At 45.4% G+C, this 16077-nt stretch overlaps 1 protein-coding gene across 1 annotated transcript in view; it reads left to right on the forward strand.

The window, feature by feature from the left end:
- LOC144480823 (disintegrin and metalloproteinase domain-containing protein 12-like) overlaps positions 1 to 16077 on the forward strand; it is a 308106-nt gene that overhangs the window by 67808 nt on the left and 224221 nt on the right. Inside the window, exon 7 of the mRNA XM_078200476.1 lies at positions 11697 to 11762. Within this exon, the coding sequence (XP_078056602.1) occupies positions 11697 to 11762 (66 nt within the window). The remainder of the gene's footprint in view (positions 1 to 11696; positions 11763 to 16077) is intronic.

Below are 16077 nucleotides of genomic sequence, written 5' to 3' on the forward strand. Positions count from 1 at the left end.
TGTGCAAACTCCACACAGACAGTAACCCAAGCCGGGAATCGAACCCAGGTCCCTGGAGCTGTGAAGCAGCAGTGCTAACCACTGTGCTACCGTGCCGCCCAAATATAAGTTTCCTTCTCCAAAGATGTCGCTAAACCTGCTGCAGTCTTGGAGCATTTTCTGTTTTATTTCATAGAATTATAGAATCATCATAGAATCTCGACAGAAGGAGTCCATTCGGTCCATCATGCTTGCATTGACAACAATCTCGCCCAGGCCCTATTCCCGTAACGTGCTGGTCCCCCTGACACTAAGTGGCAATTTAGCATAGTCAATAAACTTAATCCGCACTCTTTGGACTGTGAGAGGAAACCCACGCAGACACGGGAAGAACATGTAAACTCCACACGACAATCACCTGAGGCCAGAATTGAATCTGGGTCCGTGGCACTGTAAGGCAGTAGTGCTAATCACTGTGCCACCGTGGAGTATTTGTCCTCTGCTCAAGTGCAATTAGGGATGGGTAATAACTGTGAGCGACACTAACACAACATGTGAATTTTCAAAATTCATATTTACCCACTCTATTCCCACACCCTTTTACTTCCTCGGATGTTGTAGTCCTGCCTCAACCATTAACGCTGGAAGCAAATCCCAGAACCTCACGTTTCCCTGTGCAAAAAAAGATTCTTCTATCATAAATATCTTCTGTGAGGCGGCATTGCTGCCTCACAGCGCCAGGGAACCGGGTTCGATTCCCCGCTTAGGTTACTGTCTGTGCATAGTTCTCCCCATGTCTGCGTGGGTTTCCTCCAGGTGCTCCGGTTTCCTCCCACAGTCTGGAAGACGTGCGGGTTAGGATGCATTGGCCATGCTAAATTCTCCCTCAATGTACCCGAACAGGGGCCGGAGTGTGGCGACTAGGGGATTTTCACAGTAACTTCATTGGAGTGTTAATGTGTAAGCCTACTTGTAACACATAAATAAACTTAACTTATTTTAAAAAAAAATTAATCTTATATCCCTGTATCACGGCCCCTTGTTCGAGGCATTCCATTGCTGTAAATCTGCTTCAATCTATCTGTCCCATCTTTTACACCAGGCTTGTGTAAATGTGAGGTAATGCATTTTGGAAGGTCTAATACAGATAGGGAATTTACAGTAAATGACAGAACTCTTAAGAGTATTGATAGGCAAAGAGATCTGGGTGTACAGGTACACAGGTCACTGAAAGTGGCAATGCAGGTGGAGAAGGTAGTCAAGAAGGCATACGGCATGCTTGCCTTCATCGGCCAGGGTATTGAGTTTAAAAATTGGCCAGTCATGTTGCAGCTTTATAGAACCTTAGTTAGGCTGCATTTGGAATATAGTGTTAAATTCTGGTTGCCACACTACCAGAAGGATGTGGATGCTTTGGAGAGGGTACAGAAAAGATTTCCCAGGATGTTGCCTGGTATGGAGGGCATTAGCTATGAGGAGAGGTTGGAGAAACTTGATTTGTTCTCACTGGAGCGACGGAGGTTGAGGAGAGACCTGATAGAAGTCGACAAGATTGTGAGAGGCATGGACAGAGTGGATAATTTTCTCAGGGTGGAAGAGTCAATTACTAGGGGGCACAGGTTTAAGGTGCGAGGGGCAGGTTTAAAGGAGGTGTATGAGGCAGACTTTTTACACAGAGAGTAGTGGGTGCCTGGAACCCGTTGCCAGGGGAGGTGGTGGAAGCGGATATGGTAATGACTTTCAGGAGCGTGTTGACAAGTACATGAATAGGATGGGAATAGAGGGATATGGTCCCCAGAAGGGTAGGGGGTTTTAGTTAAGTTGGGCAGCATGGTTGGTGCAGGCTTGGAGGGCCGACGGGTCTGTTCCTGTGCTGTAATTTTCTTTGTTCTTGTCCAACCTTTTCACTCGGGAAGCCTCATTTTCAATATTTTTCTCACTTAAGCAATGCTTGGACTGCCCATTGGAGGTAACATTGACACCACACAAGTGCCAGACAGTGACCATCTCCAACCAGAAAGAAGCTGAACATCACCCCTTATATTCAGTCACATCACCATCACTGAATCCCCCACTATCAATATCCTGAGGGCTACTATTGACCAGAAACTCAACTGGATTGGCCTTATCTGGTCGCCACACTACCAGAAAGATGTGGAGACTTTGGAGAGGGTACAGAAAAGATTTACCAGGATGTTGCCTGGTATGGAGGGCATTAGCTATGAGGAGAGGTTGGAGAAACTTGATTTGTTCTCACTGGAGCGACGGAGGTTGAGGGGCGACGTGATAGAAGTCTACAAGATTATGAGAGGCATGGATAGAGTGGATAGTCAGAAGCTTTTTTCCAGGGTGGAAGAGTCAATTGCTAGAGGACATAGGTTTAAGGTGTGAGGGGCAAGGTTTAAAGGAGATGTACGAGGCAAGTTTTTTGGGTGGTGGGTGCCTGGAACTCACTGCCGAGGGAGGTAGTGGAAGCAGATACGATAGTGACATTTAAGGGGCGTCTTGACAAATGCATGAATAGGGGGATACAGTCCTCAGAAGGGTAGGGGATTTTAGTTCAGTCGGGTAGCATGGTCGGTGAAAGCTTGGAGGGCTGAAAGGCCTATTCCTGTGCTGTAATTTTCTTTGTTCTTAGTTATTTGTAAACACACTGACTACAAGAGTAGGTCAGAGGCTAGGAATCCTGTGGTGAGTAACTCACCTGATGACTCCCCAATGCTTGTCCACCATCTACAAGACACAAGTCAGGAGTATGATGGAATACTCTCCACTTGCGTGGATGGGTGCAGCTCCAACAACACTCAAGAAGCTCAGTGGCATTCAGGACAAAGCTGCCCACTTGATTGCTACCCCTCCACATTCACTCTTTCCATGACCAACAAACAGCAGTGTGCACCATTTACAGGTTTTCTCGAAAAATATGTTGTGGATCCTACCTGGGATCAGGTTATTTTGAATCTGGTAATCTGGCAGGTTTAATTCATTTTCTCAGAATAAAAGATCCCCTAGGAAACAGTGATCATAACATGGTAGAATTTAGCATTCAGTCTGAGAGTGAGAAACTTGGATCAGAAACAACTGTGCTGAACTTAAACAAGCATAATTACAAAGAAATGAAGGATGAGTTGGCTGGAGTGGAATGGAGAAGGGGTTTAGCAGAAAAGATGGTTGATCAGCAGTAGAAAACATTCATGAAAATTGAATCATAGAATCATACAGTGCGGAATAGGATCTTTGGTCCATCGAGTGGACATCAACATGCAAGAAACACCTGAACTCCCACCTACTCCCATCTGCCAGCATTTGGCCCGTAATCTTGAATGTTATTATGTGCTAAGTGCTCATCCAGATGCTTTTTAAAGGATCTGAGGCAAGCCGCCTCCACCGCCCTCCCAGGCAGTGCATTTGTCTAAATTAAACTCCATCTGCCATTCGTCAGCCCACTGACCCAATTGATCAAGATCCCGCTGCAATCCTAAATAACGTTCTTCACTGTTCACTCTGCCACCAATCTTGGTGTCATCTGCAAATTTACTAAGCATGCCTCCTAAATTCTCATCCAAATCATTAGTACAAATGACAAATAACAGTGGACCCAGCACCGATCCCTGAGGCACACCGCTGGTCATAGGCCTCCAGCTTGAAAAACAACCCTCTACAACCACCCTCTGTCTTCTGCATCAAGCCAATTTTGTATCCAGTTAGCTACCTCACCCTGGATCCTGTAAAATTTAATCTCATGCAACAACCTACCATGTGGTACCTTGTCAAAGGCCTTGCTAAAGTCCATGTAGATAACGTCAACTGCCTCATCTACCTTCTTGGTTACCCCTTCAAAAAACCCAAATTCGTGAAACATGACTTTCTATTCATAAAGCCATGCTGACTGTCTCTAATCAGTCCTTGCCTCTCTAAGTGCCTGTCGATCCTGTCTCTCAAACTACCTTATAACAGCTTACCCACTACAGATGTTAGGCTCTCAGGTCTGTAGTTCCCAGGCTTTTCCCAACAGACCTTCTTTAACAAAGGCACAACATTTGCTACCCTCCAATTTTCAGGAACCTCACCTGTGACTGTCGATGATTCAAAGATCTCGGCGAGGGTACCCGCAATTTCCTACGTAGCCTCCCACAACATCCTGCGATACATTTCATCAGGTTCCGGGGATTTATCTTGATGCACTTTAAGACTTCCAGCACCTCCTCCTCTGCAATATTTACACTCCTCAAGACATCACTATTTATTTTGCCAAGTCTCCTAACATCCATGCCTTTCTTAATAGTAAATACCACGAGAAATATTAATTTAATATCTCACTTGTGGATCTGCACATAGATGACCTCGTTGATTCTTGAGAGGCCCTATACTCCCCCCTAGTTACTCTTTTGCCCTTTATGTATTTGTAGAAATTCTTTGGATTCTCCTTTGCCTTCTGCCAAAGCATCTCATGTACCATTTTTGCCCCCTGATTTCTCTCTTAACTTTACTCCTATACCCTCTATACTCTTCAAGGGATTCACTTGATCCCAGCTACCTGTGCATGTCATGTGCCTCCTTCTTCTTTTTGACCAGGACCTGAATATCCCGAGTCATCCAGGGTTCCTACTTCTACCAGCCTTGCCTTTCATTCTAAAAGGAATGTGCTTACCCTGAAACCTAGTTGACAGACTTTTCAAAGTCTCCCACTTAACAGACGTCCCTTTGCCTGCCAACAGACTCCCCCAATTAACTTTTGAAAGATCCTGTCTGATATCATCAAAATTGGCCTTGCCCCAATTTAGAATTTTAACTTTTGGGCCAGACCTATCATTCTCCATAGCTATCCTAAAACCAATGGAATTATGGTCACTGGTCCCAAAGTGATCCCTCACTAACACTTCTGTCACCTGCCCTCCCTTATTTCCCAAGAGGAGGTCAAGTTTTGCCCTCTCTCTAGTCGGGCCATCCACGCACTGGATGAGAAGTTTCTCCTGAATACACTCAAATTTCTCTCCAACCAAGCCCCTAATACTATGGCTGTCCCAGTCAATGTTGGGAAAGTTAAAGTCCCCTATTTTTCTTGGAGCTATCTGTAATCTCCTTACATATTTGCTCCTCAATTTCCTGCTGACTTTTTGGTGGCCTATAGTACAATCCTATCAAAGTGATTTCCCCCTTCTTATTTCTCAGTTCTACCCATATGGACTCAGTGGGTGAACCCTCACAAATATCCCCCCTCAGTACCGCCGTGATGTTCTCCCTAATCAAAAACATAACCCCCCCCCCCCCCTCTCTTACCTCCTGTTCTCTTTCCTATAGAATTTGTACCCTGGAACATTGAGCTGCCAGCCCTTTTCTTCCCTTATCCATGTTTCAGTAATTGCTATTTTATCCAGTCCCACATACCCATCCATGCCCTGAGTTCATCTGCCTTGCCCGTCAGGCCACTTGCATTGAAATAAATGCAGTTTAATCTGGACTTCCCATGCTGTCTTGCTTTTGCCTGATCTGTCTGGTACGAGGATTACTGACACTGCCTTTACTACTTAATGTGCTCTCTTTAACTTCTGTGCTGTCCTCCACCTTCTCTTCTGTCTCCCTACTCCCTCCCCCCTGCCAAACTAGTTTAAACCTTCCCGAGTGGCTCTCGCAAATCTCCCCGCCAGAATATTAGTGCCTCTGTCCCTCTTGAGCAGGTCACCCCTGTCCCAGGAGAGATCCCAATGATCCACAAATCCACATCCCTGCCCCCTGCACCAGCTCTTAAGCCACACATTCACCTGCTTAATCTTCCTATTCCTACTCTCACTAGCATGTGGCACCGGTAGTAGTCCATAAATTACTACCTTCGAGGGCCTGCAGTTTAGCCTTCTGCCTAACTCTCTGTATTCACACTTCAGGACCTCATCCCTTTTCCTACCTATGTCGTTGGTACCAATGTGTACAACGACTTCTGGCTGTTCACCCTCCCCCTTAAGAATGCCCTGCAATCGCTCAGGGACATCCTGGACCCTGGCACCAGGGAGGCCACGCACGATCCTGGAATCTCGATCGTGGTCACAGAAACGCCTGTCTGTGCCTCTGAGTAGCGAGCCCCCTACTTGCTCACTTGCTCTTTGCCCAACCCTATCCTACTGAACCAAGTGTGGTGCCACAAGCCTGGCTGCTGCTGGCATCCCCCTGACAGGCTGTCCCCCTCAACAGTATCCAAAATGGTATACCTGTTTGAAAGGGGAATAGCCACAGGAGGCTCCTGCACTACCTGCCTGCCTCTCCTGGCAGTCATCCATCTACCTGTCTGAACCTGTGGTGTGACAACCTCTCTGTAACGAGTGTCTATCACACTCTCTGCCTCATACATGCTCCTCAGTGCATCCATCTGCTGCTCCAATCGAACAGTGCAGCTCTGAGGAGCTGCAGTTGCATACACGTCTTGCAGACAAAGTTGTCAGGGAAACTAGATTGTTCCCTCATTTCCCACATCTGGCAGGAGGAGCATACCACTGCCCAACTGCCATATCTGCCCTGTTTATCGTTAAAAAGACAACAGAAACACACCTTTCCCTTGCTTGTGGCCCTCACAGTGACTTTCTTTTGACTAGAGGAGGAGGGAGGGAGGGAAACACTCCTCAAACTGTTCCTCCAGAAACCACTATCTGGAAGTGAGATTGCACCGATGCAAATCTTCACCATGACAACCAATCAGTGTTGCCTGTCTGCTGCCCTCTGCAGGATGCTTGTGTGGGATGACTTCATTGAAGTATATAAGAACCTGAATAATCTAGACAAGGCGAATGTGGAAAAGATGCTTTCTCTTTTGGATGAGTCCAGAATTAGGGCCCTTGTTTTAAAACAGGTACTCACCCTTTTAAGATGGATTTTTTCTCTCGAAGGCTTGTACGACTTTGGAACTCGCTGCCTCAAAGTGATACAGGCAGGGCAATTGGATATTTTTAAGACGGAGGTAGATAGATTCTTGTTAGGAAGGGAATCAAAGGTTGTTGGGGGTTGATAGGAATGTGAAATTGAGACCACAATCAGATCAGCCATGATATTATTGATTGGAGGAGCAGACTCAAAGGACTGAATTGCCGATTAATTTTTGTTTGGATGTTTGCATATCAATTCAAACAGCATTGATCTTTCCTTTCACTGCCTGGTTACAAACTGAAGGTGTTTTGATTTTTAAAATAAGCAATGGGTTTTTGTGTGATCCAATTTCTATCAAAAGCCCCACAGCAATTTTGTTTCTGTTCAAATGAACACCTAAGGCTGTCTTGAATGCCCTGATTGAACCTGTCTCTACCAAACTTCCAAGCAGTGCATTGCAGATCCATACAATTCACTATGAAAAAGCTTTTTCTCACATCACAGTTGCTTCTTTCACAAATTGCTTTTAATCTGTGCTCTCTTGTTCTCAGTTCTTTTACAGGTGGGAACAGTTTCTCTCTATCTATTCTGTCCAGTCCCTTAATGCTTTTGAACATCGCAATCAAATCTCCTTATCTCCTTTTCTCCTTCTTCTTCGGTGGTTGGTAAATTGATGGAAAAGGTCCTTAGAGATGGGATTTACGACCATTTAGAAAGAGGCGGATTAATCCGGGATAGTCAGCACGGATTCGTGAAGGGCAAGTCGTGCCTCACAAATTTGATAGAATTTTTTGAGGAGCTAACTAAGTGTGTTGATGAAGGTAGGGCAGTTGATGCCATATACATGGATTTTAGTGAGGCGTTTGATAAGGTCCCCCATGGTCGGCTTATGATGAAAGTGAGGAGGTGTGGGATAGAGGGAAAGTTGGCCGATTGGATAGGTAACTGGCTGTCTGATCGAAGACAGAGGGTGGTGGTCGGTGGAAAATTTTCGGATTGGAGGCAGGTTGCTAACGGAGTGCCGCAGGGATCAGTGCTTGGTCCTCTGCTCTTTGTGATTTTTATTAATGACTTAGAGGAGGGGGCTGAAGGGTGGATCAGTAAATTTGCTGATGACACCAAGATTGGTGGAGTAGTGGATGAGGTGGAGGGCTGTTGTAGGCTGCAAAGAGACATAGATAGGATGCAAAGCTGGGCTGAAAAATGACAAATGGAGTTTAACCCTGATAAATGTGAGGTGATTCATTTTGGTAGGACTAATTTAAATGTGGATTACAGGGTCAAAGGTAGGGTTCTGAAGACTGTGGAGGAACAGAGAGATCTTGGGGTCCATATCCACAGATCTCTAAAGGTTGCCACTCAAGTGGATAGAGCTGTGAAGAAGGCATATAGTGTGTTAGCTTTTATTAACAGGGGGTTGGAGTTTAAGAGTCGTGGGGTTATGCTGCAACTGTACAGGACCTTGGTGAGACCACATTTGGAATATTGTGTGCAGTTCTGGTCACCTCACTATAAGAAGGGTGTGGAAGCGCTGGAAAGAGTGCAGAGGAGATTTACCAGGATGCTGCCTGGTTTGGAGGGTAGGTCTTATGAGGAAAGGTTGAGGGAGCTAGGGCTGTTCTCTCTTGAGTGGAGGAGGCTGAGGGGAGACTTAATAGAGGTTTATAAAATGATGAAGGGGATTGATAGAGTGAAGTTTCAAAGACTATTTCCTCGGGTGGATGGAGCTATTACAAGGGGGCATAACTATAGGGTTCGTGGTGGGAGATGCAGGAAGGATATCAGAGGTAGGTTCTTTACGCAGAGAGTGGTTGGGGTGTGGAATGGACTGCCTGCAGTGATAGTGGAGTCAGACACTTTAGGAACATTTAAGCGGTTATTGGATAGGCACATGGAGCACACCAGGATGATAGGGAGTGGGATAGCTTGATCTTGGTTTCAGATAAAGCTTGGCACAACATCGTGGGCCAAAGGGCCTGTTCTGTGCTGTACTGTTCTATGTTCTCTCCAAGGAGAACAATCCCAACCTCTCCAATAAGAGTTGCAAGGACTGATTAGGGACAGTCAGCATGGCTTTGTGAGTGGAAAATCATGTCTCACAAATTTGATTGCGTTTTTTTGAAGAGGTAACCAAGAAGGTAGATGAGGGCACTGCAGTTGATGTTGTCTACATGGACTTTAGCAAGGCCTTTGACAAGGTTGTTGCGCAAAGTTAAATCTCACGAGATCCAGTGTAAAGTAGCCAAATGCATACAAAATTGGCTTGAAGACAGAAGACAGAGGGCGGTTGTGGAGGGTTGCTTTTCAAACTGAAGGCTTGTGACCAGCGGTGCCTCAGGGCTCAGTGCTGGGCCCACTGTTATTTGTCATTTACATTAATGATTTGGATGTGAATTTAGGAGGCATGGTTAGTAAGTTTGCAGATGACACCAAGATTGGTGGCATAATGGATAGTGAAGAAGGTTATCTTGGATTGCAACGCGATCTTGATCAATTGGGCCAGTGGGCTGATGAATGGCAGATGGAGTTTAATTTAGATAAATGCGAGGTGATGCATTTTGGTAGATTGAACCAGGGCAGGACTTACTCAATTAGTGATAGGGCATTGGGGAGAGTTATAGAACAAAGAGATTTAGGGATTTAAGTTCATAGCTCCTTGAAAGTGGCGTCACAGGTGGACAGAGTGGTGAAGAAGGCATTCAGCATGATTGGATTCTTTGGTCAGAACATTGAATACAGAAGTTGGGACGTCTTATTGAAGTTGTACAAGACATTGGTAAGGCCACACTTGAAATTCTGTGTACAGTTCTGGTCACCCTATTATAGAAAGGATATTAATAAACTAGAAAGAGTGCAGAAAAGATTTGCTAGGGTGCTACCGGGACTTGATGGTTTGGGTTATAAGGAGAGGCTGGATAGACTGGGACTCTTTTCTCTGGAGCGTAGGAGGCTTAGGGATGATCTTATTGAGGTTTATAAAATAATGAGGGGCAGAGATCAGTTAGACAGTCAACATCTTTTCCCAAAGGGAGGGAAGTCTAAAACTAGAGGGCATAGGTTTAAGATGAGAGGGGCAATTTTTTCACACAGAGGGTGGTGAGTGTCTGGAACAAGCTGCTAGTAGTAGTAGAGGCGGATACAATTTTGTCTTTTGAAAAGCATTTAGACAGTTATATGGGTAAGATGGGTATAGAGGGATATGGGCCAAACGTGGGCAATTGAGACTAGCTTCGTGGTTTAAAAAAAAGGGGGCAGCATGGACAAGTTGGGCCAAAGGGCCTGTTACCATGCTATAAACCTCCATGACTCGATAACTGAAGTACACTAGAACTGACGTTTCTCATCTTGGAACCATTCTTGTAAACTTGTTCTGTACTCTTTCCAATGCATTTACGTTCTTCGTATAATGTGCTACCCAGAACTACACAACACTCCAGCTGACATCTAGCTAGTGTTTTGTTTTACTTCAGCGTAATCCCCTTGCTCTTGTACTGTATGCCCCTATTTTTAAATCTCAGAACATTATATGCTTTATTAACTTCTCGCTCCACCTGTCCTGTTCTTCGATGGTCTTTGTACCTTTACATTCAGATCCATCTGCTTCTGCATTCTTTTCAAAATTGTCCCCCTCTTTTTACCTCATCTGTTTATTTTATTTCTGCTAAAATGCATCACCTCACAATTCTCCACGTTGAACTTCATCTGCCACCTATTTGCTCACTCCTCCAATTTGTCTATGTCCTTTGTCCTCGGCGGCACAGTGGTTAGCACTGCTGCCTCACCGCGCCAGGGACCTGGGTTCGATTCCCGGCTTGGGTCACTGTCTGTGGAGTTGGCACCTTCTCCCTGTTTCCTTGTGGGTTTCCTCCTGGTGCTCTGGTTCCCTCCCACAGTCCGAAAGACGTGCTAGTTAGGTGCATTGGCTGTGCTAAATTCTCCCTTAGTGGACCTGAACAGGCACCCGAGTATGGTGACTGGAGATTTTCGCAGTAATTTCATTGCAGTGTTAACCTAAGTCTATTTGTGACTAATAAATTAATTCTAACTTTTTTTTGAAGTCCTACATTGTCCTCCTCACAATTTATAATCCTTCCACGTTTTGTGACATCTACCAATATCTAGATCATTAGTATATACCAGGAAAAGCAAGTATCCCAATACCAAGCCCTCGGGAAAACCACAACAAATCTTCCTCCAGTCTGAAAAATATTCATTCACCATTACTCCCTGATTCCTATTATTCTGCCAATCTTGTAGCCATGTTGCTGTTGTCTCTTTTATTCCATGAGCTGCAACATTTCTTACAAGTCTGTTATGTACACTATGTTGAATGCTTTCTGAAAATCCATATACATCACATCAACAGCATTACGCTCATTGAAAGTTAGTTAAACACAATTTCTCCTTTAAAAGTCCATGCTGGCTCTTTCTTATCAACCCACATTTTTTCCATGTGACTCATGATTCTATCCTGAGTAATCTTTCTAGAAGCTTCCCCACCACTGTAGTTAAGCTGACTCTTTTTTACCTCACTGAAGTTGGCTTTCTGGAAGCTAACTATTCTTACTCTGGATTGTTCTTTGTCCTTCTTTGTTGTCAGCCTAAAGCATATGATCCAATAATCACTGTCTCCAAAACGTTCTCTGACTGACGCATGATCCACTGCACCCACCTCTTCCCATGAACTATGTTCAACAGTGATCCCCACCCCTCGTTCTTTTGAATCAGTAATGCAGGGACAGGACATCTTTGTGTAAAATAAAAAGGTGGTTGAGGCCCTGTGACTTGGTTTATGATTGGATTCCCTCCAGCCAGAGCCACTTTATAATTTCACCTCAATCTGAATGAGATTTTCTCTTTTCCAGATAAAGAGGGATTTGCTGCAGGACACGAGGCATCTCGAGCTGGTCCTTGTGACAGACAATGCAATGGTGCGTGTTTTGACTGAACGTATTGAAAATGAGTTCTTGATTTGATTTATGATTGTAATATGTATTAGTATACTAAAAAATATTATTTCTTGCACGCTGTACAAAGCATATCGTTCACAGAGAAGGAAACAAGAGAGTGCAGAATGTAGTGTTACAGTCATAGCTAGGGTGTAGAGAACATAAGAACTAGGAGCAGGAGTCGGCCTTCTGGCCCCTGAAGCCTACTCCTCCATTCAATAAGATCATGGCTGATCTTTTCATGGACTCAGCTCCACTTACCCGCCCGCTCACCATAGCCCTTAATTCCTTGACTGTTCAAAAATTTATTCATCCTTGCCTTAAAAACATTCAATGCGGTAGCCTCAACTGCTCCACTGGGCAGGGAATTCCACAGATTCACAACCCTTTGTGTGAAGAAATTGCTCCTCAACTCGGTCCTAAATTTGCTCCCCCATATTTTGAGGCCATGCCCCTAGTTCTAGCTTCATCCGCCAGTGGAAACAACTTCCCTACCTCTATCTTATCTAGTCCCTTCATAATCTTATGTTTCTATAAGATCTCCCCTCATTCTTCTGAATTCCAATGAGTATAACCCCAGTCTACTCAGTCTCTCCTCTTAAGCCAACCCTCTCAACTCTGGAATCAACCGAGTGAATCTCCTCTGCACTCCCTCCAGTGCCAGTATATCCTTTCTCAAGTAAGGAGACCAAAACATAGAACATAGAACATTACAGCGCAGAACAGGCCCTTCGGCCCACGATGTTGCACCGACCAGTTAAAAAAAAAACTGTGACCCTCCAACCTAAACCAATTTCTTTTCGTCCATGAACCTATCTACGGATCTCTTAAACGCCCCCAAACTAGGCGCATTTACTACTGATGCTGGCAGGGCATTCCAATCCCTCACCACCCTCTGGGTAAAGAACCTACCCCTGACATCGGTTCTATAACTACCCCCCCTCAATTTAAAGCCATGCCCCCTCGTGCTGGATTTCTCCATCAGAGGAAAAAGGCTATCACTATCCACCCTATCTAAACCTCTAATCATCTTATATGTTTCAATAAGATCCCCTCTTAGCCGCCGCCTTTCCAGCGAAAACAATCCCAAATCCCTCAGCCTCTCCTCATAGGATCTCCCCTCCATACCAGGCAACATCCTGGTAAACCTCCTCTGCACCCTCTCCAAAGCCTCCACATCCTTCCTGTAATGTGGGGACCAGAACTGCACACAGTACTCCAAGTGCGGCCGCACCAGAGTTGTGTACAGTTGCAACATAACGCTACGACTCCTAAATTCAATCCCCCTACCAATAAACGCCAAGACACCATATGCCTTCTTAACAACCTTATCTACTTGATTCCCAACTTTCAGGGATCTATGCACACATACACCTAGATCCCTCTGCTCCTCCACACTATTCATAGTCCTCCCGTTAGCCCTATACTCAACACATCTGTTATTCCTACCAAAGTGAATTACCTCACACTTCTCCGCATTAAACTCCATCCGCCACCTCTCGGCCCAACTTTGCAACCTGTCTAAGTCTTCCTGCAAACTACGACACCCTTCCTCACTGTCTACCACACCACCGACTTTGGTGTCATCAGCAAATTTGCTAATCCACCCAACTATACCCTCATCCAGATCATTAATAAATATTACAAACAGCAGTGGCCCCAAAACAGATCCCTGAGGTACACCACTTGTAACCGCACTCCATGATGAATATTTACTATCAACCACCACCCTCTGTTTCCTATCCGCTAGCCAATTCCTGATCCAATTTCCTAGATCACCCCCAATCCCATACATCTGCATTTTCTGCAGAAGCCTACCATGGTGAACCTTATCAAACGCCTTACTAAAATCCATATATACCACGTCCACTGCCTTGCCCCCATCCACCTCCTTGGTCACTTTCTCTAAAAACTCAATAAGGTTAGTAAGGCACGACCTACCTGCCACAAAACCATGCTGACTATCACCTATCAATTCATTACTCTCCAAATAACTATAAATCCTATCCCTTATAATTTTTTCCAACATCTTGCCGACAACAGAAGTGAGACTCACCGGTCTATAATTCCCGGGGAAGTCTCTGTTCCCCTTCTTAAACAATGGGACAACATTCGCTAACCTCCAATCTTCTGGTACTATACCAGAGGCCAACGACAAAACTGTACACAGTACTCCAGATGTGGCCTCACCAGCACCTTATTCAGCTGCAACATAACCTCACTGTTTTTAAACTCCATCCCTCTAGCAATGAAGGACAAAATTCTATTTGCCTTCTTAATTACCTGCTGCACCTGCAAACCAACGTTTTGTGATTCCTGCACAAGGACACCCAGGTCCCTCTGCACAGCAGCATGCTGCAATTTTTTACCATTTAAATAATAGTCAATTTTGCTGTTATTCTGACCAAAATGGATGACCTCACATTCACCAACATTGTACTCCATCTGCCAGACCCTTGCCCACTCTCTTAGACTATCTATATCCCTTTGCAGACTCAAAAAAGATCAACATAATGGAAGGTAGGTCCATTCAAAAGGGAAGAAACCGTTCTTGAAGACATTGGTACGCGACGTCAGACTTCTGTATCTTTTTCCCGACAGAACAAGGTGGAAGAGAGAATGTCTGGGGTCCGTGGGGTCCTTAGTTATGCTCGCCGCTTTGCCGAGGCAGCGGGAAGTGTAGATAGAGTCAATGGATGGGAGGCTGGTTTATGTCATGGATTGGGCTACATTCACAACCTTTTGTAGTTTCTTGCTGTCTTGGACAGAGCAGGAGCCATACCAGGCTGTGCTACAACCAGAAAGAATGCCTTCTATGGTGCATCTGTAAAAGTTGGAGAGAGTCGCAGCTGACATGCCAAATTTCCTTAGTCTTCTGAGAAAGTGAAGCTGTTGGTGGGCTTTCTTAACGATAGTATCGGCATGGGGGACCAGGACAGGTTGTTGGTGATCTGGACATCTCAAAAATGGTTGATACCAGAGATGAGGGGTGTTGATTCTGAGGAGAGACTGAGCAGATTGGGTTTGTACTCATTGGAATTTAGAAGGCTGAGGGGGGATCTTATAGAGACCAATAAGATCATGAAGGGGCTGGAGAGGGTAGAGGTGGAGAGATTCTTTCCACTGAGAAAGGAAGCTAGAACTAGAGGGCACAGCCTCAAAATAAAGGGGGGTCAGTTTAGGACAGAGTTGAGGAGGAACTTCTTCTCTCAGAGGGTGGTGAATCTCTGGAATTCTCTGCCCACTGAAGTGGTGGAGGCTACCTCGTTGAATATGTTTAAATCACGGATAGATGGATTCCTGATCAGTAAGGGAATTAGGGGTTATAGGGATCAGGCGGGTAAGTGGAACTGATCCACTTCAGATCAGCCATGATCTTATTGAATGGCGGGGCAGGCTCGAGGGGCAAGATGGCCTACTCCTGCTCCGATTTCTTATGTTCTTATGTTCTTATGAACGAGTACACCACTACAGTGGTGTAATTCACCTCTTAAATTATAACCATCAAATAATATTATAGCAACTAACACACTAAAAAAAACATTAATGCCTATTTGTTACCCTCCAGGGCATTGCCTCCCGGGATGAGGCCAGCGATGTCTGTATGGAGGGGGGTAAGGGGGGGCAGCAATGTCTGTATGGGAGGGTGGGTCAGCGATAACGCCAGTGATGTCTGTATGGGTGGGGGGGGGGGGCAGTGATGAGGCCAGTGATGTCTGTATGAGGGGGGGGTCCAGCGATGAGGCCAGCGATGCGTGTGGGGGTTGAAGGGTAGTGATATGGATGCTGAGAGGTCTTTTCAGTGATCTCCCAGTGATGTGCGCATGCGTGGGTTCCCGCTCATCCCGCCGATTTCAGGCTCTTTGGCGTGAATAGGCCCCACCGCGCCCCCCCCCCCCCCCCCGCCCCCCCCCCCCCCCCCCCACCCCTCCACCGAGCTTTTAATGATATTCCCGATTGTAACCTCTGCATTGCACAGAGTGGGGAGATTCGAGTTTGAACTCCCACTGAAAAAAACAGCAAGAATTACACCAATTTTCCTGCCCATTCAGCACTTGGCATTTTTTTTGGGAGAATCACCCCCTTTGTGTCTTTGCATCAAACCTTACCCTTCCCCATATTGTATTCCATTTGCAATCTTGTTACTTATTAACTTCACCTGCCTATATCTCTTTGCATTCTTGCTGTTTTCTCCTGACAGCTTACATTTCTCCTGACAGCTTACAAGGGCGGCACGGTAGCACAGTGGTTAGCACTGCTGCTTCACAGCTCCAGGGACCGGGGTTCGATTCCCGGC

Source organism: Mustelus asterias, chromosome 1 (assembly GCF_964213995.1).
Source record: "Mustelus asterias chromosome 1, sMusAst1.hap1.1, whole genome shotgun sequence".
Classification (NCBI taxonomy): Eukaryota; Metazoa; Chordata; class Chondrichthyes; order Carcharhiniformes; family Triakidae; genus Mustelus; species Mustelus asterias.